This window comes from Perognathus longimembris, chromosome 5 (assembly GCF_023159225.1).
Source record: "Perognathus longimembris pacificus isolate PPM17 chromosome 5, ASM2315922v1, whole genome shotgun sequence".
NCBI lineage: Eukaryota > Metazoa > Chordata > Mammalia > Rodentia > Heteromyidae > Perognathus > Perognathus longimembris.
In genome coordinates, this window is record NC_063165.1 from 30,226,570 (window position 1) to 30,240,872 (window position 14,303).

General features: G+C 36.9%; 1 protein-coding gene across 1 annotated transcript in view; it reads left to right on the forward strand.

Moving 5' to 3' along the window:
* The window catches only part of Crybg3 (crystallin beta-gamma domain containing 3), a 93,906-nt gene that overhangs the window by 67,557 nt on the left and 12,046 nt on the right, over window positions 1-14,303 (forward strand). The window contains exon 17 of the mRNA XM_048346470.1: window positions 263-389. Within this exon, the coding sequence (XP_048202427.1) occupies window positions 263-389 (127 nt within the window). The remainder of the gene's footprint in view (window positions 1-262; window positions 390-14,303) is intronic.

Consider the following 14,303-nt stretch of genomic DNA (forward strand, 5'->3'; position numbering starts at 1 on the left):
TAATATTTTAGTATATGCAATTAGCCTATGTTGTAGGTAAAATAATATGTGCATATATATATAAAACAGTATATTTTATAATCTATAAGTGTTTCTAGCCTTAGGCCTACCATATGGTAAACAGTCAGTAAATGACAGTGGTAGCTCTTTTATTAATGAGTGCTATTTAACACATCTTCTGTGACCTACTTCTGCAGTTTTCATGTGGATGAGGCCACACTTCCAACTGAATATAAACTGACTGAATATCTGTCTTATATAGCTGGCTCTTGTATTACCAAGAGGATTTTTTTGATCATCAGTGTGTGTTGGAAGAAGGTCTCTATGCTGATCTTAGTTCCTGTGGCTGTCCATCATCTAGAGTCAAAGCCCTCAAGCCCATTGACTATGTGAGTACTTCATTGAATATGTAATCATGAGACTTTTTTTCTTGTCCAGGTTAATTGCCTAAGAATCTGGAGATCCTTGAAAAACCTAGATTTGAGCTCAGCTACATAACTCTAGGTAAACTTGAGTCATCTCTCTGAACCTCTACTTCCTCATCTGTAAAGGAGGAATAGTAATAATATCTACCTCAGGGGATTCTTACGAGAACTAAATAGAATACTTTATGTCAAAGGTATAATTCTACAATAATAGATAATAAGTTGGAAGAAATATTACAGGAAGAAATAGAAATACATCAAAATATGAATATTTTTCATTATAAAATTGAGGTTCACTCATGAAATTCAACTGAAATGTGGTCTGTATTCTAATTATTTTTTTTGCATCAACACAAAGCTCAAGAACTACAGGATTGTAGACCTACATTTAAATCCCTGGTTGATACTTTAACTAGTTTGGGTGACATTGGTAATTTCTCATTTGTTATCTATAACAAAAAAAGACAGTAAGACCACTGAATTATTAAGTGGGAGGATGATTTTAAAATCCACAAGGCTGCTTATATCTAAAAAAAACCTAGCTACTTTAATATTCTGTTAGATAAGTCATATGAAAATTCAAAGTAAATCATTGACCACCAGTAGAACGAATTAAAAAGTCTTTGTTGTGGGAAACCAGGGGTCTTCTGCCAGGTGTTTACAGAATTATCTGGGTCATCTTCAGGCTCACATTTATACAGTTAGCAGACTCTTCTTCCAAATGCTTTATTCAGAATGATAAGTGTGAGAAAAGTATATTATTCCTCTGGGCTATTAGGTTGGGTTCCTGGTCTCCAGGGTCATGTAAAGGAAGTGGTAAAGACCTAGGAGTTTTCCAAGGTGTTTATAACGATTCTTTAGAGATATATCTAGTCAAAGCCTGGGACATTTACAGAGTTGATTAGAAGCCCAATGTAATAGTATGAGTGACGCATATACCTTTTGGCCAGAGCTAACTCCAGGGATAATGACCATACTCAGATTCTTTGATCGCAGCCTAGGCAATGTCATCTAATTCCACATAGCATTCCTGGAGAGAATATTCTTGGTATCAGGCTAAGAATAGTGTCTTGGCTGGGAAACAAGAATAGAAATAGACTCCATGGTCTCTCCCAGTGGCCCTACAGAAACCAGCTTGAAAGGAATAAGTGACTGATGCTTCCTTTCTGTCAGAGAAAGACTACTAAAAAAATAAATTGTGAACTATCAGTCTTCAGATTTTGATAACACTCTTTGGAAGAAGTGTTGGGAAGTCATTCACATTTACCAAGAATGGATTTTTTAAAGTAAATTTTTTCTGGTCAAATCACTCATGGTATAAACTCTAAAAGCTAATGATATTGACATAAATATGAAAGCATTTTCTTAAAGTGATTTTCTTCTGGTCTCTTAGTTCTATGAACTAAATCAACTAAGTTTCTGAGGAGGATATTTTAAAAACAGAGTCAATGTTAATAACTTACCATTTCTTTGATGAGTTATAATTCGTTTATGTTTCTGAAGTGTAAAACAAACAAGGATGAGAATGTACAGAGAGAAATGTTAGTGTATGAGTCAATTAATTCAGCGAACATCCCTAGTTTTGGTGCCTTTGAGCTAGGCATTTTGGGTCAAAATGCTTATTTAGAAGGACCTGAAGCCTATAGTCTTTCCACTCCAAAGCCAGTTGAAGAGTATGTTTGGTTTAATGTAAGGGAAGTATATTGGTGTTTCTCATGCTTTTTCCTGGTACATTTTAAGTCCATGAAAGATTTCTGTTGGAAGTGTGCTAGGGTAGCAGAGGAGCTGTTAAAAAGTGAAGAGAATATGAAATAAGTTTGGACATCCCAACAAATGGCTATAAAGGGATCTCAGTAGATAACATTGCCTTTATGAAACTAACCACCATTGACTCACACCTAGGGAGATGGATAAGAAAACCAGGGGCTAATTTAGTAGTTTATACTAAGTAGATTCTAATGACTGGACTGATTAAGAAGTCCTTGAAGGGCATTTTTTTTTCTTCCTGTCTGGAAGAACATGTATCAAAGTGATTGTTGAGCATAAAGATTTGAATAAAATAAATTAATGTCTTGAAATTACCTTACCTAGTCCAACAATTTCCTCCACAGAAAAGAATTATCCTCCCCTGATCTCAGCTACACACATCTTCCAGTTTTATTCCCCTTTCTCTAGACAGTTAGACACTGTCTTCTGCTCTGTGTTTCTTCTTGCATTCTTCAACTCCCACTTCCCCTCCACTTTGGCACTGTTAGTCCTTTTTCTATGGATGAGTAAATTCCACTCACTGCCCATTGCCATAACCCTATGCAAGATTGTGAATTCAGTACAGGAAATGTTTCTACCCTGTAAGTACGTAAAGTGTGTGTAAGATAATCCATTGATTTCGCTTTTGATTTTAAACTTGAGATTCTGTAGGCATTGCCAACAGTTGGGATTCTGAGACATGCGATGACTTGGAGTGTCTTGTCCTATAATGGTATAGTATTAAAATCTTAAGACTTCATTTTCATCCATGATCAGTGTGTTTTACAAATAGCAGTTTGTGCCAAGCTAACTTTTATTGATGTAAATGGATGTTACAGTCTGGAGATCCCAGCACAGGTAATTTGTACTGTTGCTGTAATTTAAGAGGGTAGGGAACAGGAGCATTGTTTACAGTTTCCCTTCTCCATGAGCCACAGGGCAGTTGCTTATTTTATCTAGGCCTCAGTTAACTTTCCAGTAAAGAACAAGCATTGAAAAATCTTTGAAAGAATCTATCCAAAGCCAGGCACTGATGGCTCACTCCTGTAATCCTAGCTACTCAGAGGGCTGAGATCTGAGGATCATGGTTCAAAGCCAGCTTGGGAAAGAAAGTCCTTAAGACTCTTATCTCCAATTAACTATCAGAAAACTGGAAATGGAGCTGTGGGTCAAAATGATAGAGCAAAATGATAGAGTACTAGCTTTGAGCTAAAGTGCTGGGGGACAGCACCCAGGCCCTGAGTTTTTAAAAAAAAAAATCTACCCAGACTGAAGTTCCACATAGTCTGAGGGAGTTACACTGTATGTTAACCTTTACAACAACCCGCAGATTCCCAATACTTTATGACAGCAAATGTTTATTTTTCATATAATTTCTCAGTAACTTCAGGGCAATTGTTGCTTTTTACTTCAGGCTGTAAGTTTTAGGTACTTTTGTTCCATATTTTGTTTTGTGGCCAACCCAATGGGAATGCCCCCAATTGGAGAGATATCTATTTTTCCTAACAGTGGGAGGGAAGAAGAGAGAGAGATACAGAGACAGAGACAGAGAAACAGAGAGACAGAGGAGAGTGAGGTCTCAACTACAGTTACATTCAATGTTCCTGCTTAGATAATCATAATTAAATCCATTCCTGTTCTTCCAAAAACAAGTTCTAAGTCCACTCCTGACATCAATAGACAGACTAGATCAATAATTCAGGGGACAAAGGAAATGCATTCAATCTACCATACCCATGTAAGCCATGATAGTCGTGTTATCAGATACTTGGAAATTGTACATGTTGAAATTTTAATAACTCTGTAATGTTTTTTTTCTTTGCCATTGTAACAGACTAAATTCCTTTAACAAAACAACAATGAAAGGTTATTGGTACCTAATTTTTAGTGAAAAGCTGGAGGTGGGTTAGTGACTACTGAATGAAGTGTGTGGTAGATAAGGAGAGGAACCTGCCCAAGAGGACCAGTCCTAGTTCCTTTCATCATTCTTTTAGAATTCTGACATCATCAGTTAATTTAATATTGGGAAATCTGATGGTCCAGTGTAAATAATCATAAAAAAGTCATAACAAAGTAAGTGGCCTGGCTTGTTCTTTAAGGATCAGGATTTGTTGTTGTGTTTTCTACAATGTTCTTCACAAGACATTATAATATTTACAGAAAAAAATAGGCATCTAACAACACACCTAAGTATTAATTTCAGACCACTCTGAGTGAATTTCTATTGATTGTTTTTCTTAAGGGTTTCATCAAACTTGGTTTGATGATTCTGCTTAATGATAGAAGAAGTGTTTGTGAGATGAAAGAGATTGAATGTCAGGCTTAATGAAGCTTAAGTGTTTTGTTGAAAACAAAGTTCTATATTTAGAAATAATCATACTGACTTTAAAAGAGTAATTAGATGACAGAAAGGCCAAAGGTAATGTTTGAGTAATGGGCATAGTGGGCATAGGTTTTGTAAATACAAACCCAGAACTGGTTAATAATTTTGCAGAAGAAAGTTTAAAGCTTTTTGTTTTTAGTTTGCTTTGACCAAGAAAAAAATACTTAAAGTGGCTTCTTTTTATAATTATGTAAATATTGCAAGTACTACACAAGCACACTGCTAAGTATACATGATTTATTTATTTAACCCACAGATTTTATAGGTAGCATATACTAAATACTAAGTGCTGAATATAAAATTGAATAATGGAGATTAGATAATAAGATAAACTCATGCCATCAAATCCAACTGCCCTTTTCCTCATGGTATCTCATATCATAAAATCACTCCAAACAGCTGTTGTTGGCCTTTTTTTCTCATGTACCTGAAAATGTCCACTAACAATTAACTTCAGATCTCATTTCTGTCAATATAGAAGAATCCAAAATCTGTAGACTAAGCAGTAGCATATTGTTCACTGAAGTCCATTTCCATATTCCACATAGGTCTTAATCAGCTGGTTGTCCAGCATCCCATTTTCTCTCTTATATGTCTTCTTTTATTCCGTATTGATGTTGAAATATACCACCATTACCTAATTTACCACCTGATCATACAACTAAGGCCTTCTTTTTTGATTGTTTTGTGTATTCTAATATTCACTCAGTAACTACGTAGGGGCAATTCTGTTCCCATAGTATGTCTTGATATTTTCTCATTATTTTTCAAGCTGTTGTGATGACTTTTCAAGCCACTTCTCCTCATGTATGCTCTTTGTCCAGTTCTTATTTGAAGCTTTGAGCATGTAACCTTCTGGTAAATTCTAGTTTCTAAGGTCACTTCCAGAATGCTTTTCCATGATTGTTGCTGCATTTTATTCTGTTTTATTTGTTCACAAAATACCCCTCCAACTCTTTCTATTTAATTTTGCTTAAGTAGAAACAAAATCTACTTCCTTCCTTCCCATACCCACATCCTTTGAGATCCAAATTTATAGGGCCTCAATTCTTGAACCCTGTAAATGATCCTCGTGCTTGGAAGTTATTTTTATCTGTCCAAATGTCTTTCTCTCTGAATCTCACAATGTTTTTCACTCTCTACCTTTTATCACATCTACTGAACCTGTAAATTCATTGAGGGTAAGATCTATATTTGTAGCTTTGAATTCTGTCACCTTAGATCCCCTCTGCTCAGCTCATGGGCATAAGGAAATCAAGAACCCATTATATACTAAGTAGAGTAAACCAATTTAGGCATACCTCAATAAATACACTTATGTAGATATGTAACATATACTTGTTTTTTTTAAGTTTTTATTATAAAACTGATGTACAGAGAGGTTACAGTTTCATACGTTAAGCATTGGATACATTTCTTGTACTGTTTGTTACCTTGTCCCTCATACGTAACATATATTTGTAAAAGTTCATTTTTCTACTTCTTCAGTACGTTGTATAAGAATTGTACTCTGGAGTTGTCCTAGGCTTCCTTCTATCATACTTAGCCTGATCTCATAGTAGCTAGGGAAATTGATGGATCGGGATGGGAAATTAATGTTTTTAAAAAGCAATTTACAGCTGCCATCTGTTGACAAAATGCTATAACTCAAACTAGATATGAAAAGAATAGTAGATATATTATGAGAGCAGGTCACCTGAGCAACTGCTGATGGTTCTAAGGAGGTAAATGTGAGTTTCACATCAGCATGTAAGATGTGTGAATGTTGGCCTGGTAGTATGTTACGGACACTGCTTTTATTGTGTTACCATAGGAGCAGCAGTCTGCTCAGTGTTTGGCTAATGGCCCTGTGGTGGCTTAGCATGGAAGTTTGGCTTTCTTTGAGATAATAATCTTATCCTGGCAGCTATCAGCAGGCAAAGCCAAAGAAACAAAACAAGACTCTGAAGAAATTGTGACTGTGATGACATAAGTGGTCTTAAGAGGTAGAATCGGTATTAACAAGACAATAATTCATTCTGTGAAAGGGCAGTAATAGAGAGGCATAGCTTCCCATAGTGGAAGACTATAAATCCAGAAGAATGAAATCTATGAGCTTATAAAGTATAGAGAAATACAGTTATAAAGCTTTTTAGCTGAACTTGAATATAGTTAATATAATTAACTATTATATAGTGAGAGATAGATAGGTAGAAAGTCAGGCAAAGGTGTCTGCTGTCATCACTTCAACAGTATTCTGGAATCCTAGTATAAGGTCATAGTTTCAATTTTCAGCACTATAATCAATAAGTAAATAAATAAAACCATCAGGAATATCTGGCCATTATTTAACTTGGGTTAACCCATATGCTTAAAGTTGTTAGAACCGATATAAACAGTGAATGAATGATAGAGCGCTTAGGAATACATTTTAATTCTAGGCAATAAGTCAGAAAAATATGTTAGGTAATAGAAAATGATACTCTTTTAGAGATGAAAAGGGAAAATACTGTAGATTTTGGTTTTCTCAAATAAATACATTTTCAGGCAAAATGTTTCCGGTTTTTCTTCTTTGGAGTTGTGAAGGACAAAATATGACAAATGAATTAGTTTGAAAAAGAATTGTGTCCAGAATGGCCAATGTAATTTTTAAGATGTGTCAGATGACTTACCCCACCAAATATACTCTTAGCAAACAGTGTAACAGTTATAGTTTTTGTAGTGGGTATTGGCCCCAAAATTAATGGAGCTGTGGGATAAAGGAGTGTAGAACAGATATGTAGATGTACAGAAGAGGTGCAGATGTACAGAGGATGAACAGGGGATTACAGAAATTATATCACAGTGAAATACTTTTGAAATAAATGTAATTGAGACATTTATTTACTCAGGAAAAAATGATAGAACCCTACTGCAAACACAGCCTAAATGTGAAACGCAAACTACAACTAGAGGAAATTATCCTATGATGCTAGGGCAGGATAGATTTCTTTAAACACAAAACACACGTCAGTTAGAAAAGGGTAAAGGCAAGCATATAATTTTTCTCTTGATGCTTGTCTTATTCTGCTTTCTATTCTTGATGGATTCCACAGGGTTAATAGTTTATAAAGTAAAAAAGATTGATTTGGCTTATGATTCTAAAGGTTGAGAAGTTGAAGCAGCACATCTCTTGTGGTCCCTCTTCCTGGCAGGCACATTGGTTGGGTGTCAGTGCAGAGCACTGCTTGGAGCGAGAAACTGAGCTTCCTGGCTCCAGTCCCTCTCCCCCCTTATAAAGCTGCAGACTTAGTGGGTTAGGGTCCCACCCCTATGGCCCCCTTTAACCTAAATTATCTCCCAAAGATCCCACCTCAACACCGTGGTTGATCAAGTTTCTGCTTTATTCATGCTTTACAATCAGGATTCAATTTAATATACATCTTGGTAGAGACTCAAACCATAGCACTGCTGTGAAAAGTGAGCAGTAGCTCAAAACAACAGAAATTTACTGTCCTAATTCTGGAGGTATGAAGTCTCGCGTTGTTCTTACTGGAGTAAATTCGAATTTTGATTGAACTGTTCTTTCTGGCCATCTCTAGAGTATAGACCATCTCTAGAGGGTAGACTGTCTTTCTTTTTCTGACTTCCAAATGCCATCATCAGCTTGTCTTGATTCAGGGTTTTCCCCTATCTTCAAAATGTAATACTCCAAACTCTGCCTTGATTTATCCTTTCACTCTGGCTTTCCTGCCTCACTTGTAACTTGCCTTATCTGAATAATTTAGAATAATATCCCCATCTCAAGATCCTTAATTCTTTTTGTATGTTTGTGCTATTATTGGGACTTGAATGTGGGGCCTTGTGTTTTTGTCAGTTCTACTTTTTTTGACTATGGCTGGTACTCTACACCTTGAGCCATGCCTCCAAACTAGCATTTTGCTTCTTAGAGATGGTGTCTTGAAGCCTTTTCTGCCATGTCTATGTCTCAGCCTTGTGAATACCATATATCCTCCATCACTTAGAATAATGCCCAGCATATATTTAGTTCTATATAGATGAATTATTACTATTCTCACAAAATATTTCAGTCAATGGGCTGAAGAGATATGGGTCTTTTGTCTTTCAATTTAAGTTTTCATTTATATAATTTATTTAAATATTCTTTTTCTTTCATAACCAAGTCTTCCTCTTAGAAACTGTATCCTCTTTGCATGGCTTAGACTTGACCTGGCAAGAATGTCCCTTTCCTGTTGATAATCAAGAAGAGCCTTCAGCCCCGCATGCTTGGCTGTCTTCTCATTTCACATGGTCTGAGGCCATGACATTTGTAGAGCTCAAATTTTAATCAAATTCTGGTCTTTTCTGCTATTCTTGGAAAGTTGAGACTACTGTGCCATCTGTCTTCCTACTTTCATATTTGGGACATTGCTTCATAAAATATGATTTTTTTCAGCACTCTATTTTTGCTTAGATATTAATCACCCTCCCCCATCTGCCCAGATTAGCACTATGCTAGCTTTCCTAATCTTCCCAACCTTTGAGTACATGTACACATCAAGTATTGTTTATACATATAGTATGTTTTACTATCTATATAGAAAACACCTTTAAACTGAAAAAAAATCAAGTTAAATGTGTTCCTGTCACTTAATAACTTGAAGGCAGATTAGAAGCTCCCCCCCATTAGGTTTCAAAACTTTGGGTAGATGAAAACTTGGATAGATTGGGCTGCATGCTGACATTTCTCTGGTTAACAGAGCTACGTCATTACTCTTGTGTCGCGTACTAGTTATCCTTCTGCTTTGGTTGGTACTGCCGGTAGGTTATTTGCCAGTTTATCTAAAGCTTGTCTTAAACTGCCCTTAATGTTTTTTTAAGTCACCCAAATTCTTCAAAATATCATTTCAGTCATTCTGTACATTTTTCTGAATTTTCATAAATCAGTTTTGAAGAAATAGAGATTTAAATAGTTTTTATGAACCCTTTCATCAAACTTGTCATCTCTCACAAAAATTAATTTCTAGATGTAGAACTGCCAGCTCATGAGACTGCATGTGATGGCGTTTGGGTGTCAATAGTGTATCCTTCTGAATGATGTCTTTGGTCTGCAAAAGGGAGAGGACAAATGTTCACAGATTCTGTTTAGATTAGAATAATAAATAGCATTTATATTACATTGTCATTAAGTTTTTATTTTTCTCCTCTGAGATACAAATGTTGTACTACTCCACTATTGTCTCTAACGCGGGTAGCTGTCACCCTTAGCACTTGAGACTCTTCATGGAGGACACTAGTTGTTTTTGATTGTGGCACCTTGTCAAGGCTCCTAGACTAATTTTCCATACTAGGTTTTAACTCAAGCAGGAGATGTGTACTTCTAAGTAAGCCAAAATGCTAGTTTTAAACCCTTGTAAGTAAGGCTATTAAAAAAAAAGTCTAAAACATAAAGTCAGAGCTTAACCGTGGATTTTGATTGTTTCCTGACTTTCCATTACTTCTGATTTTTATTTTTCACTTAGGAATGATATGACTAATCAATAACTCAGTGATTTGTAATGAATGTCTATTCTGGGCTCAGTCCAGTGGTGTTTACTGAAGGAAAACAAGAACTTCTGGATAGTCTATTGACACTTTCCTACTGCCTCATTGCACACAATGAATGCTACCATTACTCTCCTGTGGTTTCTAAGTCTTACATCTATACCATCTCATGTGAGACCAGTAATTATATGTAGATGTTTAAATTTAAGTGAAATGAATTCAGTCATTTATTCACGAGTCCTATGTCAGGTGCTCATTGGTCACATCGGACGGGGTGGCTGCCATATTGGAAAGTGTAGCACACCATTTGTGGTATACATGAATTTGTGTTCAAGACCTTTCTCATCAGCAGGCAACCTCAGTACAGAGTCCACAGAAAATGACACATTTCCCTACTTGAAAGGGAAGTGTCTCAGCATCCTTTTCCCATCCTTGATTTCCATGGGATGTACAGTTTGTGGTTTCCAGTGTGGCCCTTTCCCTTGTTAATGGGTTCTGGCCAGTGGTTCTGAACTGATGGAAAGGGCAGACTGGACTTCTCACTCTTCCAAAGCCATCCCTCCTCTATCATTCAGTTTTTCTCTATGCATTGTAACCTTCCATTGTATCCAAGAGAATGTTCATCTGGCCCTAACCCTTTTCTTCACCAAATATGTTTAGAACAAATGTAGTATGTACATCATGTCAGCTATTTCTTATCACTAACTTCTCAGAGTTACAGCACAGATTCACCACTCATTTCTGACATACCACTGAAACAGTTCTAGTCAGGGTTGACATTCATTCCTGACTGCCAAATCTAAATAGCCTTATTGGTGCCATTGTTAATTCATTATTGCCAGAAAGTTGGATGCTATGGGATGGACACTCTTATAGTTTTCTTTAGCTAGCATAATAAAAGCATCTCTGCTTTAACTCTGCTCTGGATGTATTTTGTTATTTCTCTCTGAAAGCTAGCTTTTATCACACATACCAGTGTATATTTGTACAGAAGTATTCTCCTTTCTTTCACTCAAGGGTCTCCAGTTGTTATCTTGCCTCTGAGTTTCCAAACCTATCCTCTGTACCTGGTCTTTCCCTTGAACTCCCAAAAGAGTCCAATGTATTTTAGTCATCTCATGCTCACTATGAAAACATCTAGTTCTAATTCTAAATTCTTAGCTCTGGAGCATGCTTTTCCTTCTGATTTCCTTATTGATTGAAAAACATGCCACCATTCTCCCAGCCATAACTTATGTTTTTCTTGTATATTCTAATTGTCTTAGTATGTCTGCTTTGCCATTTGGAGAGTTTTCCCTCTGGCTATACCTTACTCATAACTTCTTCCTCTTCTACCTTTGAGACCTAGTTCTTTTTTTCATTAGCTTGAAATATTCTACCAGTATATTCATACTCTTTGCATCTCTCTTCTTGTGTTGTGGCTCAAAACTTCTGAACACTGTTTTAAGAAAAACACAGACACATAGACACACACACACACAGACACACACACACACACACCCGAGTTGGCATGGGTGCCTTACACCTATAATGCCAGCTGCATAGGAGAATGAGATCTAAGGATTGAGGTTTGAAGCCGGCCCAGGCAAGAAAGTAGCGCCAGTTAGCCACCAAAAAGCTGGAAGTGGAGTTGTGGCTCAAGTGCTGGAGCATTAGCCTTTAGCAACAAAGCTCAAGTACAGAGCCCAGGCACCAGGTTCAAGCTCCAGGACCTGTGTACACGCATGTGCACGTGCACATGCACAAAAATAAACATTCACCAAAAATAAGCCCCACACATAGTGCCAATGTGCATAACAATTACTAATTTAAATTTATGAATAAGCAAGAAATTTCTGTTATTCAAAAATAACCAAAAATGCTTTAAAGGGAGTTTATCAGTGTCCTTTTCCCATCCTTCATGTCCACAGGAAGTACAGTTTGTGGTTAATATAAAGAGACATTCACTAAAAGCCTTCATTTAAACTTTCTGATTCATATCTTATGTCTTCTCGGATGCTATATTCCAATAAGCAAGCAATTAGGAGTATTTTTTTAATATTTGTATCCTAGAAAAATAAGTCAGTATATGTAAGCACATAATGTTTTGTCAGTGCATACATTTTCTTTTCCTGCAATATGGTTGCCCATGAAACAGGCTACCTTAACACTGTCCCTTGCTGACTCTGAAAACCAGCACCACTTGGATTCCATCCTTAACCTTGGTGGTTTTGAAGAGTGAGTCCCAAGACAAAGAGGGAGGAATAAAATAGCAAAGATTGAGTGAAGAAAAAGATAAGCAGAGCTCTCACTTGACAGGAGGGGTACTCAGGGAGGGCCACCACCTGGGATTGATTGCATGGAGATGAATAAAGTTTCTCTTCTAGGAGAGTTATGTAATTTCTGAGATCATTGGACAGCTCTCCAGCCTTATCGGACCCCAAACTCTTAATAAGAGGCTCCAGTCCGCCTGCACATGCTTTTCACCTGTTCAGCTCCACTGTCTGGGTGGCCATTCAGCCACACACCTCTGGGCTACAATCAATCTGTTGTTTACCTGTAAGACTTTCCAGGGCAGTGAGCCAGGGTACCAGGGTATGATACCTAGCAGCCTGAACTAAAGCTCAAGGCCACCATGAGGAAGGCAGAAACTATATGCAAGGGGGGGGGGGGGGTAGGGCGTGGCTTTACATTTGCTGCCTAGCCAGGCTCTTTTTCTACTCCCTCACTTTGTATTTGGTGTTGAATAATGTGTGTCAGTTATATTTTCATCAACAGCTCCTCATTACTTTTTACAGCTGTGTAGGATTCTTGTGTGACAAATGCTCATCATTTCTTTAACCAGTCTCCTCTTGATGGACATTTAAACAGTTCCTCCTTTACTATTCCAGACACTGTAGCAAGGAATGACTTTCATGCAGTTGACTTTTGCTCTGATGCAGGTATATCTATGAGAGCTAGTTGGGTTTTTTTTAATAGTTTATTTAATGTCCTTTGAACACTATTAAGTCCTTCCATCTACTGTGTTGTTTCTTATATAGGTAGCTAAATAACCCAGTCTCATCTTAGTTCTTAGTTCAAAAGCTATCAAGAACTCATCTGTGGTAATGAATTAGTCTCTTAACTCTAAATTCAAAGCGAAAGCATGTTGTTTCTTATATAGGTAGCTAAATAACCCAGTCTCATCTTAGTTCTTAGTTCAAAAGCTATCAAGAACTCATCTGTGGTAATGAATTAGTCTCTTAACTCTAAATTCAAAGCGAAAGCCAGGAATTCAGTACACAGTAAGCACAGTGCTTCTTGTTGGAGTCCATATTCTTTAAAAGGCTTATAGGCCACTCCCCTAATAGCCCATGCAGTTCAGTTCCCTTGCTTTTTCCTGTTCTTTCCCCCACTCCCCCACATATCTGCCTTCGGAATCTTTTACATCATGCAAGATAGCTCAGACACCAAATGCCCAAGCAGCTTCCTTGATTTTTGCTTGTTTCTGGTAAAAAATAAAATAGCCTTCTACTGAGTACTCTCACAAGGATATTTTGTTCTAACGAATCCTCTAACTTATCTATTATTTTAGTGATGCCTCTAACACAAGGGATTATGCCTTGTTTTAATTTATCATTCCCTAAAGTCTCTTAGCATGGTGTCCTGAACATACTAATGAATGGAAAAGAGCAATGTTGATTCTATTCTTGTCTGACGTGATGAGTTGAAGGAATATTTAATTTTAATGCAGTAACCACCCTTTTCCTTATGCAGTCTTGCTATGTTTTAATGTAAAATGTTTTTTGGGCTGATGGATATAGCTCAGCAATAAAATGTTTGCTTTACATGCACAGGGCTCTAGATTCAATCCTGAGCTTTTTTTCTGAATAATTATTTATTTATTGTCAAAGTGATGTACAGAGGGGTTACAGTTTCATATGTCAGGCAGTGGGTACATTTGTTACCTCAGGCAAACAAGGCCAAACAAACAAAAATTATGGTCTTCTGCTAATAATGTAAACTGAGCTTGATGATATATTTCTCTGATTCTGGCAGGCAAGTTCAGGAATTCAAGGTCAGGCTGGCCAGAGCTATATAGGAACTCAGTGCCAGCTTGTGCTACATAGTAAGACCCTGTCTTTCAAAACGGATCTCATGAAGTCTTGCATTTCCAGCGACTGCTTCAGCTATAGCCTGGGAAGTCAGAGTGCCATTCCATTCCATTTCATATTTATTCTGTTGCCAGCTAAAACCAGCAGCAGCAATATATATTCCACAACAGAGTA